The sequence below is a fragment of the Lissotriton helveticus genome, chromosome 8 (assembly GCF_964261635.1).
Source record: "Lissotriton helveticus chromosome 8, aLisHel1.1, whole genome shotgun sequence".
Classification (NCBI taxonomy): domain Eukaryota; kingdom Metazoa; phylum Chordata; class Amphibia; order Caudata; family Salamandridae; genus Lissotriton; species Lissotriton helveticus.
In genome coordinates, this window is record NC_136069.1 from 225455992 (window position 1) to 225472276 (window position 16285).

General features: G+C 43.9%; 1 protein-coding gene across 1 annotated transcript in view; it reads left to right on the forward strand.

The window, feature by feature from the left end:
* Positions 1–16285, forward strand: part of LOC144771568 (pannexin-1-like) — a 105453-nt gene that overhangs the window by 6655 nt on the left and 82513 nt on the right. The window contains exon 2 of the mRNA XM_078655963.1: positions 15734–15873. Within this exon, the coding sequence (XP_078512089.1) occupies positions 15734–15873 (140 nt within the window). The remainder of the gene's footprint in view (positions 1–15733; positions 15874–16285) is intronic.

The window sequence follows — 16285 nt, forward strand, 5'->3', positions numbered from 1 at the left end:
ATTTTTCAGTGAGCCATTTTTTGCAGATCCTTTAGAGACTGATGCTATCCATGCATCAAGCTGTCATTATGATTTCGGGCGGAAAGCCATCCGATAGCTCGCTGGAGGCTTTCTGCCCAACATCCCTAGGTTTCCGTCTGACCGCCGTATTATGATACTGGCTGTCGGAGGGAAACCTGTGAAGAAATTCCGCTCTTCTTCTGACAATCCCATGGAGCCCATCGTGTCAGGGGGCGGAATCGTAATCCCAAAATGGTAGCAGAGCCAGCATCTGCTCCGCCGTTGGTATTACAATGTTGCTTTCCGCCTGCCCTTCCATGGCGGTCCACCCACCATGAATAGACAGGCAGAAAGTGACTTTGGGGGACCCTAGCAGGGCCTGATCCCCCTGGCCCTCTGCTATGCGTCCGGAGGGGCACCTGAGGTGCCCCCTAAATATCCCTGCTCCATGTGGCAGGCACCATGCGGTGCCTGCCACACAGTGCAGGGAAGTTTGAAAACCTCAATTTTTCTATTGCAGCTTGTGATGAGGCCCTATTCCGGCCGCTGCACAAGCTGCAATAGAAAAATGGATGTTTCCAAATGCCCAGAGGGTGGTTGCATCCCAATACTGTGAATGGAAATGCCAACTAATAGTCAGGCGGATTCCATCCCGCTACAGTGTCGGTCGAACACTCGTCCGATGGACATCGTAATAGTAAGCTCCAAAGCAGATATGCACATCCTGCAGGTTTTAAATGTAATGCACATTGCACAGTAGAACATTAGGCTTCCAGAAAAACACACCAGCTGAACCTGTGAAACCTAAAGAGAAGTTTATTTTAGAGACAAATTAAAACCGTGTTAAGGAAAAACAATTTACACCACTGGGCTATAAACAATTCCAAAGCACATAGCTGTTTTACTACTACCCCAAAACAGACCTATTGCAATCTCTTACCTTTTATTGACCCACCACAGTTCTTCTCTAACTCGTTCACATTTTCAGTTCTGCCTTCTGACAGTTTATGCAGTGCAGACTAGCTCATGTCATCTGTTCTGAACACAAGCATTGGCAAAGCCAGTAGGTCGCACCTATGTGACGTATTGTCTTTGTCAGTGTTTTAACCATGTACTGTGCAGCACAGTTGGAAGTAAAAAACAAAAAGCACTATGACGTTGCCACCGGTGTCCATATCATAGCTCTTTGTTTTTTGTTATGGTGGTGGGACAGCGCAGACAACAGAAGGAGGGGACAGAGGTGGGTCCAAGCAATAATGGAAGGTGGAAAGGTAGGCGAGTGTGGGCAAACAGAGAGGACGGAGGGTGCCTAAGAGGCAGGGGGCTAGCAGCAGCATAATGCCAGAAGGTGGATGGGAGGGAAGACAGAAAGCAACAACAGAGGGCTGCTGGGAGAGAGGAGGAAGCAATACGGGCAGCAACAGAGTAGGGAGGGTGCAGCAAGCAAAATGGGCAACTACAGAAGGATTGGGGACAAGCAACGGGAAAACAATGGAAGGAGGGGGCAGATGATGGGGGAGCAGGATAGGGACACCCAAGGAAGGAGAGGGCATAAGAAGATGGTCAGTGGCAGGGGCAGAAATGCTTGAGGGAGCCACCTGAAAAAGGTACGCTCTGGTAAAGTGTTTAAACACAAAATAAAATGTAGCGCCTACAAAAATTGAATACTGGAATGACAAGAAATGCATCCATGCTCCAGGGGAGGGACCTACGGCAGCTTATTAATAACTAGCAAGAAAAGGAGAGTGACAATGAAGCCAATCAACTGTAAGCAATGGGCGGTCTCTAAGGCCACTGATCAAAATAGCAAAGGTCTCAGAGTCAGCGCATGTGCTGTCTAGCCAAGACCTTAATAACATACAGAGAGTATCCGTTTGGGCCATCATACTTCAGCTAATGGCGTTCATGTGTTTTGCACGGTTTGCCATTGCTTAGATCAGGGGTCTTCAAACTGGGGAGTGGGCACCCCTAGGGGGGCATCAAGTGATCTCAGGGGGGGCGTCAAGCTCTAGCCAAAATAAGTGTTATGCTGAGAACAGTGTTTTGTTTTTAGCAGAAAAAAATGAGCAGCAGTAAGCCGCTCTGTAATGGGCCATCCCTCACATCTTTTGCCATTTATATCCCGGATTGGAGAAGGTGTCAAAAGGGAAGGGACTTGAAATATTCTTCAAAACCCCCATTTCTAAGAATCATACTGCAGATATTTTTACATGTTAGTAAGCCTGCTTGAGCAAAATAGTATGTTTGGCAATCATGTATTTTGTTGAATTTTTAAAACGATAATAGAACTTGAATACAATATTGAAATACGTCTAGACATATTTAAACATTGCCAGTTTAATAAAATAACTGTCAAAATTTGAGGGGGGCGGTGATTTTTTTTTCTTCCATTAGTGGGGTGCGGAAATAAAAAGTTTGAAGAGCATTGGCTTAGATGGACTGCACATCAAGTCTAGGGCATTTTGTGAATGTTTACTTCGTCCCATTAGTGTTTCCGTAGGTTTTGGTGCCGGGGCATTAAGTATCTCATTTGTTGAAGGGCAGATGTCAAATGACGTGTAGCTTTTAATGAGAGATTCTGTGTGTTCTTTGATGTATTCATTTTTTCTGACACAACAACTTTTTGTTTGCTGATTTATGGTTTTGTTTTGTTTTGTTTAGAAAGGGTGTACTATTTACATTCTTAAGCTGTTACATTAAGATTCTGTATCACTCAATAATCATCCTTGTGCTAATTTATTTTACTGTGCTGTCATAATAACATGTTGAATTTAGAGTGCTTTGTTTTCACAAAATAAGATGCACATACACACACACTTCTTAAAGGTGCAAGCAAAGTACTCCCCCCTTAGTCAAAAGTTTATTTGATGCAATATGTTGCCCTGTCCCTTTCGAGACAATTGGGGGCAACACATACATGGTCACCAACTATTGCCACACGTATCTTCTAACAAAAAGTCACAACTATTGTCTTTGCAGTGCCACTTTTGAATAATTGCATAAAAGTCATACAGTGTTTTAACCATTCCAAAGATTGAAGCGGTACAATTCTGATGCTTGCCCGTTGACAGTCACAACAGAATATAGTAAAATATTTGTAAATCTTACATTTATTAAGCTGCCAAACAACTAAAACCGTTGGAAGAACTTTACAACAACGTAAAGTTGAAAGAAAATACACATTCAGTAGGTCTGGCTTTAATGTGCAGTTGTATGTGAACAGTGTTCGCTTTTTCAAAGCTTGTTTTTCATTATTGTGTGTTTTCAATAAAAGTGATTTTGGTTGCAAGAAGTAACAATATTTTGTGTGCCTCTTCCTGTACCCATTTATCTGCTCTTTTGAAATAATTGATCTGAACAGACCTTTACATTGACTTTTTCCCCCTGTGTATGTGGTGGACATTAGCTGAGGATTCTAACCTTGCCTTAGGAGAAGAACACCAGGATAGCTTTTTTGATCTGCTGTAAACCATTATTTCCTCTTTGTAGTCTGCCATTGCAGCTCACTTTTGTGTGTTTTGGTTCAAGGGTACCCTCTATTACTTCGCCTGATGTTGCGTCTTTCCCTGGCTTATAAATTCATCATTGGCATAACAGTGGTGCAGGTTTTAGGTCGAGCATTCGAGACCTCTAGTATATACTTAAGTATATACTTATTATATATGTCTATGTACTTTGTGGGCTTTGGAGATCAGCCCTAGGCTTGCCCGCTTCCACTTAGAACTTTTTTTCTGTTCAACTGCTTCCATTTAACTGTATTGATAGAAAACGACCAGCAGAGGGCAGTAAAATACCAGAATTGCTTTCTGCTGAGGGACTTCCTTTTTTCCCATTTTTCTGGCAAGTGCCTCTAATTAACTTTTGTGATGGTTGTTTTCTAACAGAGGTCATTAAATACCAGAACCACTTTAGCATTCTCTAGATTCCAGTCCATTGAAATGGTCTTCCACAAACACCTGTAGACAATAATATTTTTTTCAAATCTTGTATTTTCAGTGATCTGACCACCAAAGGCACTGATTTTATATTAAAAACATAGCTTTGGACTATACCATTTCACGCCGAAATCCAATATTTCTCTCCATGTGTTCCCATACCTGGCGTGTCACACAGTTTGGTGCTTACTTTCCCTCCATGTTAAAGAACAGTAGATGTTTCAGCATCCAGGCTAATGTGCTGCATAGCTAAATACATATAAGGTCCCAAAGGCGAGACCGAATGCATTGCAAATGCTTGTTTAAACTATTTTCATTTTCAGTACCTACATGTGTATAATGTGTTGGCAAAACAAAGTTAGCAATTGAGTTTAGAGAATGCCTTTCAGCTGGTACATAACAATTTCCATTTCTTGTTCATATGCATACCAGAATTATCCGTGTAACTAAGAATGGGACATACAGAGCCTACAAGCCATGTCTATATTTCAAGTGTAGCTCATGTCTTCAGAAAGAAAGCTTGTGTGTGAACCAAGTGAATGCAAATAATTAGGAAGATCATATTTAAAGTGAACAAATAGAATTGGAGATCATCCTGATAAAATATTATTTTTTAAAATTTCGGTTTTATTTTAATTGAAATGATAAAATTCAAAGCACGAGTTGACAATATTAGGTTTCTGGGATATAATGCTTGTCACAAACATGTGAGTACAAATTCTGATGCTCTCTTGTATCTGTCCCGTACAGTTAATTATCAGGGGCCCTTAAGGTAATACCAAGCGCACCTCAATTGGTCGCACATGAGGACAAGCTCTCAAGTCACCAGGGTAATCCGGTTAAATAATCTTGACCATAATGGAAATAGAACTCTGTATACATGGCTTGCTCAACGGATGAACATTAGGCACACAAATTCAATTTATTTTATGAACATTCAACATTTTTGCCTTTTGTAAGCAAGGCACAAATGGGTGCGCACCATGCCAGGCCTTGAAGCACATACCTATTTGGAAATGGATAGTTTTCATTAGTTTAGGTGGATAAGCTTAGGATAGTAAGAAGAGTGGCAGATATTTATTTATTTATTTTATTTATTGAAGTTTTGTATAGCGCTAGCTGGACCCGAGGGTATCAGAGCGCTTCAAAGCATGTACAATTATGAGAAAAGAAGTTCTGAACGGAAAACGAGAGCAGAGTAGAAAACAGAAACAAACAAAAAACACCTTCAGTAAACCAACTCAAAGGCAATATGTAAACAGTTGCGAAACATATATCCAGGTGGACGGGTTTCAGGAAGTGGAATAGTAATCCTTCCCCAAGTCCTTTCTCGGTTACTCTTTACGGTCAAGAGCGTTCTAGGAAGAGGGCTTTGAGAATGGTGCAAGGATTCAAGAACATTCTTGTAAGAAAATGGTATGTATTTTTTTATTTTTTTATTTTTAGAGTTTTTTATAGCGTGAACCAGACCCAAGATAGGGTAATGGAGCGCTTAACAAAGTGAGCAGGGAAAGAAAAGCACATTTGTTACCAACAAAACAGATAAAAAACAACGCAAATAGGTAACAACGAGGACAAACAGCTGGATTCATCATAGTCCCGTTTTGCGAGTCCTTAATAGCGATTATTAAGGAATCGCTATTAAGGACGTGCAAAACGGGATTCGTGTAGGAATGCCACAAAATTTTGCGATTCCTACATCATCCTTATTTGCGAGGATCGCAAATCGCAAATAAGGAATAACTGCCCATTCATTCCTATTGACCTACAGGCCCGTAGGAATGAATGGGGAGTTATTCCTTATTTGCGATTAGCAATTTGCTAATCGCAAATAAGGATGCGATTTCAAGGGTGCCAGGGGTGTCCAAAGGACACCCTGTAGCACCCCTGAAAAGCAAATGTACACAGGTGTTGCGCACACACATGTCCAAAGGACATGTGTGTGTGTAACATGCAACTGAGAAAAATGCACTAAAGTGCTTTTTTCAATTTTTTCGCTATTTACCACGAAGTCCGACTTCGTGGTAAATAGTGGCCGGAAATTGCGAATTCGCATATTTTAAAAGTTTCATGAATTGCATTTAAGGAATCTCAAATAGAGATTCCTTAAATGCAATTCCTCGCAAATATGCGATTTCGCTATTAGCGATTTATGCATTTGGGATGATGAATCCCAAATGCAAAAATTGCGCTCGCAAAGGGCCAGATTCTGAGAATCTGGCCCTTTGCGAGCCGATTTTCCAATGATGAATCTAGCTGATAGTAAAGTTTGGGGGATACAGCTCTGCGATAGGGAGTCAAATCGGGCTTGAGACAGTCTTATCTTCGAGATAGAAGTTGAAGCTGGCTTGGTGTTTGTGCGGATTTAAGGTAGGAATTTGCTCATCAGTAAAAGTGGAAACATTAAAAGACAGGTATTCACTCTCCCAGACTATTTACTGACAACTGAGAATTATTGATAATTACTCATAAGAGTTGTATTCCAACTGGAGGGCTGCTTCAACCTTTCAATTTTAAGCATGGAGCTAGCTAAATAAATAACACCAAACTATGAAATATGACTTACTTTTTGTTGAGGTTATACGGATGCATCTCAACTGAAAGCAAGATAAAGAAAATGGAATGTGAAGCTGGTGGGCCTGACAGAAGGGAGAAGGGGATAAACAAATTTGTCCAAAAAGCTGCCAAAGAGCCAACCACACACGGAAGATGAACTTCTGTATGAAATGGCACACAGAGGAACAAAAAATCCTCTGTATTGAAACCTATATTTCAAATACAGGCCAGTTTGGGGCAGGAATGAATTGTTTAGGCCTGGGCGGCGAATTTCGCTCCGTTCGCGGTGTTTGCAGAGTTCTCTAAACTCCGCACTCTGCGGAGCTCGCGGAGTGCAGAAAACTCTGCTCCGCAATGTGCAGCGGAGTTTTTTCCCTACCATTCGCAGGCGCGAGTTGCCGCTCGGGTAGAATTTCTACCCGAGCGGCAGGAATACCAGCACAAACTGCTTCTCACTGCACTCCGCCACTCGCAGAATTTCACCAAGATTTTTGTAACTTTGCAGAGTTCTGCGTATCACTACTCCGCGAACTACGCCCAGGAATGCTTTGTGTATGAAAACTTTTATGCAGAATAACAGATAGTATATGCAACATTTTCCAATTTATTCTAAAAGTTTAAAGTAGCTAGCAGCAGTCTTAAAAGATGGTAAATAGAAGGTTGGTGGTAAATTCAAATAAGGAAGAAACATCCAAATACAAATAAGAAGCTGACCATATAGTGAAGTTGGTCTAAAAATACGTCCTGTTATGTGTTGTGGATGCCTCTGAGCAAAGAATTGAGCAGTGTTAGTCTGTTCCGAGGAGGTAGCATTTTAATGCGTGCAGCAATTCTCTGCTGCTACAATTACAGAATGGATCTCAGCAAGCTCCCATCCTGTTCTTTAAGTAATTGGATGTATCTGGGAAATTCATATAGTTTAATTTGGGGGGCGGGGAAAACAGTAAAAATGTGTGAATTTCAACAAACATTGTCAATGTGATTTCAAATAGATAAGCCCACAATATAAAAGAACTTGAGAGCAATTATACAACTCCAAAAATTAGGAACACTTATGGTGTATTATAAGGTAGTCAATCCAAAAGTAAAATGATATAACAGCACAGAGTAGTTATTGTGATCATCTGTGGCAATTGTGATCAGTGAAGTGGTAGTCCTTTTGTATACCAACAAAACAAGGATATTTCAAAACAGACAATAGACTGCTCAGATCACACAGTAATATATCTAATACCTCTGCATGTAAAACAGAACATTACTGGCTGTGTACAATATACAATATTAAAGAACATTACAGTCCCTATTGTAGAAGATTGTTGACAAAGTTTTTACTTTCTGGCCCATGATCTCTTATTTTCCCGTCTGATATGGGATTAATTTACCACGTCGCTCCTTGTTTCCATCTCCAGCTGTATAACTGGCGATTGCTGCACGCCGGATACAATTTCCTGCTCTGGCCATTCCTAACTTTCCTGTCAGATTTTGGAATTCTGTTTCATTGAATAGTTTGTACCTGTTTGATGCCTTGTTGAACACCTTTCTATCGTCCGCATCCATGGATCAGTTAAACCACCTCCCACCCCCCACATGCCTTTTGGCTTCGATGCTCTCCAATTTTGCATGAGGTTTGTTTAGATTGCCTATTAAAGTGTTCAAATCGGCATCAAGATGCTGCCACCAAATGATCTGGACCCCCAAGTATGCCACTCTGGTGAACCGCATCAATGCCAGAACCAAAAGAAGAAAAGGCCTTTTTTTTTTTTAAATATTATTTTAGGAGTTTTTATATAGCGCTAGCTGGACCCGAGGGTTTCAGAGCGCTTTACAACAAGTAAATTATGAGCAGGAATGCAGTACAGATTAAAGTCAAACATGTGGATCAGGCCGAGAATAGGACGAACAAAGGCGCAGTTGCGCGGGTGGGCAAGGAGGATGAAGTTCACACAGGGTGCCCCCCAAAAGTTGCTTTGTTCACACCGGACGAGAGTCCAGAAAGATTTTCTTGATCCGAGTCAGTGTCACTAGTCAAAATATAAGGTTAGAGAGAGTGCAGGCTGCAGTGCATCCTTAGCTTCTATCGGTGCGTTCGAGAGCGGTCGAGGAAGAGGGTTTTGAGCAGATTTTTGAATTTGGGAAATGAGGGTATCTTTCTGATGTGGGGGGGATGGAGTTCCAGATTTTCAGGGCATTTCCGGCAAACGATTTTGTAGCGGTTTTCTGCTTACGAGATTTCAGTGGGATGAGTAACAGAGTGTTGGAGCTCTTGAGGTTTCTGGACTGGCCGGCCTTTTTGAGTTTGGCAGCCAGGTATTCCGGTTTGCCTGTGTGCAGGGCTTTGTGGGTGAGGCAGGCTGTTTTGAAGCTGGCTCTCAATTCAATTAGGAGCCATTTGAGTTCCTTGAGTGCAGGGGAGATGTGATCAAATTTCGTAGTACCAGTGACCATTCTGGCTACTGCATTTAATGTTGTTTTCAGGGGGGCGAGGTGAGTTGTTGATGTCCCAGTCAGGACTGCAATCCTGTAATCAATTCTGGAGAGCACTAGTGCTTTGGTGGCTTGTTGAAGGTCTTTGGGGGGGGAGGATACCTTAATTGAGGATGTCGCTGGCTTAGAGGTTTGTTTCCTGATGATTTTGAAGAGTTCTTTGGGTCGTTTTTTTGCGGTGTCTAGTGTGGAACAGAAGAAAGATGTCTTTTTGTTCTTAATGTGCTTTTTGTAGTTCCTGCGGTCTGCTTGGAGTTGATTGCGAGGAAGGGCGATGGGATTATTCCTCCAGATTCTTTCTGAGGCTTTTAGATGTCTTCTTTCTTCATTGATGTCGGTGGAGAACCATGATCTGGATGGAATGCTCCTGGATTTTTTTAGTTTCATAGGCGCAAGGCTGTCTAGGGTAAGTGACATATTGAAGTGGTAAAGAGAGGTAAGTTCAATAGTTGAGAGGTGATCTGTGCTGTTGAGGAGGAGCGAGCTTATTTTTTCTTCTAGTGTTTCTCGGGGGATCTGAGCTGTGTTCCTAATCCATTTGGGGGGGTCCTGTAAGGGGAGTTGAATTGGAATCGATTGGTTGATGCCGAAAAGGATGAGGTGATGGTCAGACCAGTCTACGGGAAGGATATGGTCAATGGTGACTGTGTTGCTTTCGGCAATGATTGCGTCTAGTGTTGCTCCTCTGTGGTGAGTTTCTTCTGAGCAGTGTTGGGTCAAATTGTTTTCTAGTAGGAGGTTGTTTAGGGATTGAATGAGTGGGTTTTTAGATTTATTCCATCTTAGATTGAAGTCACCTGGAATTATATTATTTGAGTTACGAGAGCACAATGTGCAATTAAGTCAGAGAGGTGTTCCCCGAATTCAGAGGATTTGCCAGGGGGGTGGTAAAGGAGATGGCAGATTGCTGGCCTGTTTTTACATGTCTTGATATTGACAGTCACTCAAAGGTGCTATATAGGCAGGATGTAATTTCCATGATGGAGATGGTATTCTTGTGAATGATAGCTATACCCCCCTCCCCTTTGCTCTTGTCGGTCTTTGTTCATCATAGTGAATCCAGGAGGCACCAGCATGTACATGTTGGGGTAAGAGAGATTGTTGAGCCCGGTCTCCGTGATGAACGCAATGTCTATATCATGGAAGAGGATGGCTTCTGCTAGTTCGGTTGTGTGTTTAGAGGCCGATCTGCAGTTTAGGAGCATGCAATTCAATGTTGGGATTTTTGTTAGACGGGACTATGGGAAGAGAGGTTAGGTGGGCTGGAGGTCTAGGGATTTTCGAAGGAAGTTGATCTCTTCCGACTCCTGTGATTACTTGGATCGAAGATTTAGGGGAGGAGTTAAGTGGAGAGTCGTAGGATGAGGCTATGTGTGCCGATTCTCGAAAGGAAAGTGCGGTTTTTGCTCTTCTGGGTCTATCAGAGCTATTTTTCGTGACCGATCTGTTAGTCGAAGGCCATGGCGGGGCAGGGGCCCCATTAGAGGGCAATGCCTTGGCGTGCTCGGGGTAGGTAAGAGTAGGGGGTGCTAGGGGCGGCTGGGTGGGCTTTCGAATCGTGGCCAGGTTGATTAAGGTTTAGTTTGGGCCTTGGATGAGGGTTTCGAGCTGAGTTTCCAGGAGGTTAAGGCGCTAAGTCGTGATATCTACGGAGGGTGGTGGGGGGCGAGGTGGGAGGGTCGCAGACGTGCTGGCTATTGGGGTGAGGTGGGAGGGTCGCAAACATGCTGGCTATTGTGGGGAAGGTGTCAGGTGTGACTCTGGAAAGAGTCCTGAGCAGGGGTAGTACTGGCTCATGACAAGGGTTAGTCCGTCAATGGCCTGTGGGTATGGGGGGCTGGAGGGAGATTGGGTTTGGGGGTGCGGCTCGCTCCTGATTGGCAGGTTGGGATGCGTAGAGGGGCAGGGGTGGGGGGGTCATGTTTCCATGGGGAGGGGATTTATGGTCGGAGGTGCAGCATTGTGGGCGGAGTCCTGGGAGGGTGGGGATGAGGATCTCAGGGTGTGTGTGAGATGGTTCTGGTGTCTCATCTGCCGTGGAGAACTCGTTGGAAGGGAGGGGGGGACAAGTCAGATCGCATGATGTGCATGGGAGCCTTTTTTAGTGATAGGAAGAGTGCGTCAAAAACCTTGAGGTTGTCATTGTTAGCTTGTATCAGGACCGTGCCATTTGAGTAAATGGTTAAGGAGATATTGCTATTCAGCGACTGGTGATTCGGGAGAGAGGACGTCAGTTTGCGACGATGGGATGTGATGGTGGTTTTGGAGAGGTGAAGATGTGTGTTGAGGATGCTGAACCAGGTGTCAGGTCTTTCAGTGTGGAAGATGAGGTCCGTTTTGATCTGCCCTTAAGATGATCAGTGGAAGGAGTCTACAAAAAGTGTTTCAGGGTGCTGTCTGATCAGTCTGTGTTTTGAAGTGTCTCTTTGCTTTGCCAGAGAGGTAGGGGGGAAGGAGATCGCGAATGAGTTCGGACCGCGTGGTGTCAGATGATCGAGGGGTGATAGCCATATGCGAGGCTGGTGGCATTATGTCAGGGTTAAGGGGGTTGTGGAACTTTCAGGGGTGTGAGGGAGAGTCTGTCGAGTAAAGGGGAGAGTGCTAACTAGTCCGGGGGAGTTGAGGAGCTCAAGGGTTAACTTCTAGTGTGAAGAGACCAGGTGGGGGAGTGGGATGAGGAGCTCAAAGAGTTACTCTCCGGTGGGGGGCGACCAGAGGGGGGAGAGGGGGTCAGGTGGGGAAGGGCTTCTCCGATGGCCTGGTTGGAACGACCGCGATATTCTGGTATCTTGGAGGCTGTTTACACTAACCTGGGAGTCTTTGTTGCGGTGTTTAGCGCGGTATACAGCCTTTACAACGAAACTTTTACAACGACATACCATTACAACGCAACTTTTACAAAGCAAACTATTACAACGCATTGCTCTGGGGGGCGCTCTAGAATAGGGAATAGGTTAATTTACTATCCAATAACCTTCCCTACTATCCACGGGGACTGGAGTTGGAATAGTAAATTAAACTATTCACTATCCAGCGCCTAAAAGCATTATGTGTTGTAAAAGTATGCGTTGTAAAAACTGCGTTGTAAAGGCATGCGTTGTAAAAGCATGCGTTGTAACGTCATACAGCCGTTTAGCGCATTGGAGGGGCTTTGGATCGGAGCCCTCAAGCGATCGGTCATAGGCAGGATCTTTGAGGATTCCCAGAGTTAGTTGTGAGAGATTAATGGGATTAGACGAGGGTGAAAATCCTGTTGGTCATAGCTGAATCAGGCAGCAAAGGCTTAGGGGGTGTCAGGTCTCAGGGTTCCTCTCCCTCCTCAGGGCAGCCTAGTTATTATTGAAAGACGCAAAAGAAACTACTTCCGATGATAGGAGGGTCAAGGATGCCGGGGGACTAAGGTATCTGGAAAGCTGTCTGCAATCCTATGGTGTAACAGAAATTGGCGGCCATTGAGGGGTCAGGCAGCAGAGGCTCCTAAAGTGCTGTGTCTCTGGGGTTTAACTTTCCATTCAGTACGGCCACATTGACATCTGGGGTCTCAGATGCCCCGCTACAAGGGTCTTCGGGCTACTAGAGGACTTCTGGTGGACTAGAGTTGCCATCTTCTGGTTGGGCGTCTGAATTAGGCAGCCATTTCTGGGTCAGGCAGCCAGAGCTCCATGTCTGCAGCACCCCAGGGCCTTAAATCAGATTCAGGGCACCCAGCTTAACGTTGTAGGTCACAGATGACCTGTTGTAGCGGTTTCAGCTCACCAGCGGCCACTTCCAACGTGATCACACCCTCACAGGACCCCTGCAACAATCTCTCTCAATTCTTCAGCAACAAAATCTTCACCATTTCAGCAACTGGAATTATACAACTGGACCCAACAGACCTCACCAAATGTCTCTTTTATCCAATAAACAAATCCAAACCACATGGCCCCTCATCACCCCATACAAAAGCGCTGCCACCATGAAGTACATGCATTCAAGGGCCCAATCAAACCCTTTCCTCCACCATGCCTACTCCAGAGGACTGCAACCCATCAGCACCATGCCTCCACCCCTTCCGTGACCTTCCCAGGCCCTTGGAAATGCACAGCTTCCTTCCCATTGCTGAAAAAACCCTTCGTGGACCCTTCAATGCTCGCCAACTACAGTACTTTCTCCCTGACACTATTCCTGGACAAGGTCTTTGAGAAAATCGTAACAGACACCTCACCCAATACTTCCAAAACCACCAATCCCTCAACACCACTCAGTCTATTTTCAGACCAAACCACAGCAAGGAAACTGCCCTCATCGCCACCACAGATGACATTCACATGATTCTGGATGGAGGACACCTTGGCGGGCCTCATTCTCCAGGACCTCTCTGCAGCCTCCCACCCCATCTTTATCCAGTGCTTACATGACATTGGAATCCAAGGACATCCAATCTGATTCATCTGTTCCTTCCTGGCTGAAGTACTTAGTCAGCTTCACATCATACAGCTCTGACACCTGTGAATTCATCTGGGTAGTTCCGCAAAGTTTCTCCCTGAGCTTGACCCACTTCAACACATACATGAGCCCTCCAGCCAGCCTCATCTGCTCTCACAACATCAATGTCTTCCTCAACCCTGATGACTTGCAGCTCATTCTCTTCCTCACTGAGAAAATGCCCAGTACCAGGATCAAGTTCAAAGACTACATGGCTGAAATCACCCACTGGATAAAGACCAACTGTCTGAAGCTGAACACATACATGACTGAAACCATGATCTTTGGGATTAGCACTTCACTGTGGGACTCCACCTGGTGGCCAACAGACCTCGGACCAACCCACACTAAAAACCTCAAGATCGTTATCGATAGCAAACTTGACATGACCACCTAAGTTAGCATTGTTACCGCCTTATGCTTCCATACCCTGAAGATGGTGAGGAAGATTTTCAAATGGCTCCCGATCAGCACCCTGAAAGCAGAAACGCACTTCCTTGTCACAAGAAAACTGCACTACGGGAACAACTTCTATGCCGGGGTCAACAAAAAACTCAAGAGAAGGCTAAAGCCTATTCAGAATTCGTCCAGCATACTTCAACAATTGCATCTGCTTTCACAAATCTTCCAGATACCTCCAATCATCTGGACTCCTACTTGCACACATCCTGTGTTTATGGAAAACTAGATTCAGCAGTGGAGCCTTCTTCTACAGTGCTCCCAAAGCATGGAACGACCTGCCTCTACACAAGAGCCTCCTCCTCAATTATTGAATTTCTCAAGAAGTGGAAGGCCTGGCTTTTCGAGAAATAACACTAGGCGCTAAGGTTGGCTACACTTACATCTTCTCCGTGCCAGGATACTCAACCAGGTGATGGTGCGCTCTACAAAGCTGCACAACGTAAGGAGATAGCTTCTCCTATGAGAGTTAAATCGGTAACTTATTGTTTGCTACTATACTTGAGGTCAGAAATCACTGATACACCTCACTGAGATTTGCAGTTAAGAGGGGACAAGTCTCTAACATAATTCCTAATTGCAACTCAGAATGAGTCGCTAAACCTCTCTTTCGATTCAGAATGGACTTTCCAAATCTCAAAAGGGGTTTAGTGCACTTTCAAATATCATTCTGTGGTTGCAAACCCTGTGATTTTGCAAACTGCAGGGTTCGCAAACGCAAAATAAGTTCATACATTTAGCACATGTGACTTTGTCCAGTTTGTCTCTGTCAGTCACAGGTGTACCTCATTTTCAAAACCATATTATGTTATATATTTTGTTTTGTTATGGTCTACTCTAAGCATTTAAACAAAAGTTATCGTGTAGTTCCTGGAGGAAAAAGGAATTGCTACAGTCTGGGATGCAGATGAATTACGGTTCCAGCGGCGAAGGGTAGGTGCTTACTGAGAAGCCCAGGCATTACCAACCTTATGGTGGAAGAACTCTCTGGAGCTTTACCCGCTGGACACTGTCGTTGTCTGATTGTTAATACCTAAAGTTAAAAACAATCACAACAAGAAGAAAGGGTAATATAATAGTGTTTCCCTTCACTCACTAGAGTGGTAGCCATATAAGTATAGAGACACCACATTCTAATAGCGTAGACAGTCTTACACAAATTAGATACATGCTAACAGTCAACTAGGTCCTGAAGAATCGCTAGTCAATTTTCACAATAGCGAGAAACATGTTGACCGGACTACAAACTTCTAGATGATAGTTGGAAACATTATTTTCCACTACTCTCCTCTAGAATAATCATTTTTAACTAAAGCAGTGGCCCTTTGAATAAAGAGTTTCCCGGTACCACTAGCTTTATTTTAATTCCTCATACTATTTCACGTCTACCCCCTTGTTCTGGCCCCACACCCGCACTTCATCTATACGGCTGTTGGAAAAAGATCTCCGCCAAAGAGCCCCTCTATGAGGTGTTGCCCGTTGGGTATTGCACCGCCGACCCAACGAGGAGCAGGCCCAGATGATGAAGCATGACACCTGAAAGGGTGTGTAAGGGCATTAAATCCAACAAAATGGATTCCCAGGGCTACCATCTGGTTACCCTGCCATAATTCATCTGCATCCCAGACTGTAGCAATTCCTTTTTCCTCCAGGAACAACACGATAACTTTTGTTTAGACTCACTAGTTCGGCACGTCGTGTCTGGACCTTCTGCTCCTTTGGAACAGTAATAGCCCTCTGCTCCTCCCTTTGATACCTACTCTAAACATTGTCAATAAACTTAAATATAGAAACAGTTTTAAGTAACGTTCATATGTGTATGCTTTTTGCAGGGTCCCAAATAAGCTGCTTCGCCGCAAGCAAATTTTCCCAGCGTCAGGCTGGCTACGTTGACTCTTTCTGTTGGGCAGCTGTACAGCAGAAACATTTATCCAGCAGTGAATCGGGAAACATGCCTCTGTGGCTTCATAAAGTAAGTTCCTAAAGAAAATACTCAAGTATTTTGTTTGCTTTGGACTGTGATTTTTATTGCTCTCATCACGTTTTCTTGCTTTGGACACTTCAGCATGTTATTAATTACTTATTGTGGTTGAAGGCCATTTTAGAATTCAAACTTTGAATTACTGCTGTGATAGTACTTCACATTCAGGATGCTGAGAAGTGCGACTTTCAAAAAACACATGTTTAAAGTCTCTAAGCTCCTCGATCTTTGGTTGTAGGCCATACGTAAAGAGAATACAAAGATATACAGCAAAAGCAGTACAATTTAATGTAATACTAATAATAAAATGTTGTTGGAACCAGACTTGGTTGCAATACATTGCCACCTGTACTAGTAAGGTCAACAAGGGCACTGCTAGTAAAAATAATAGCGGAGGGTGATG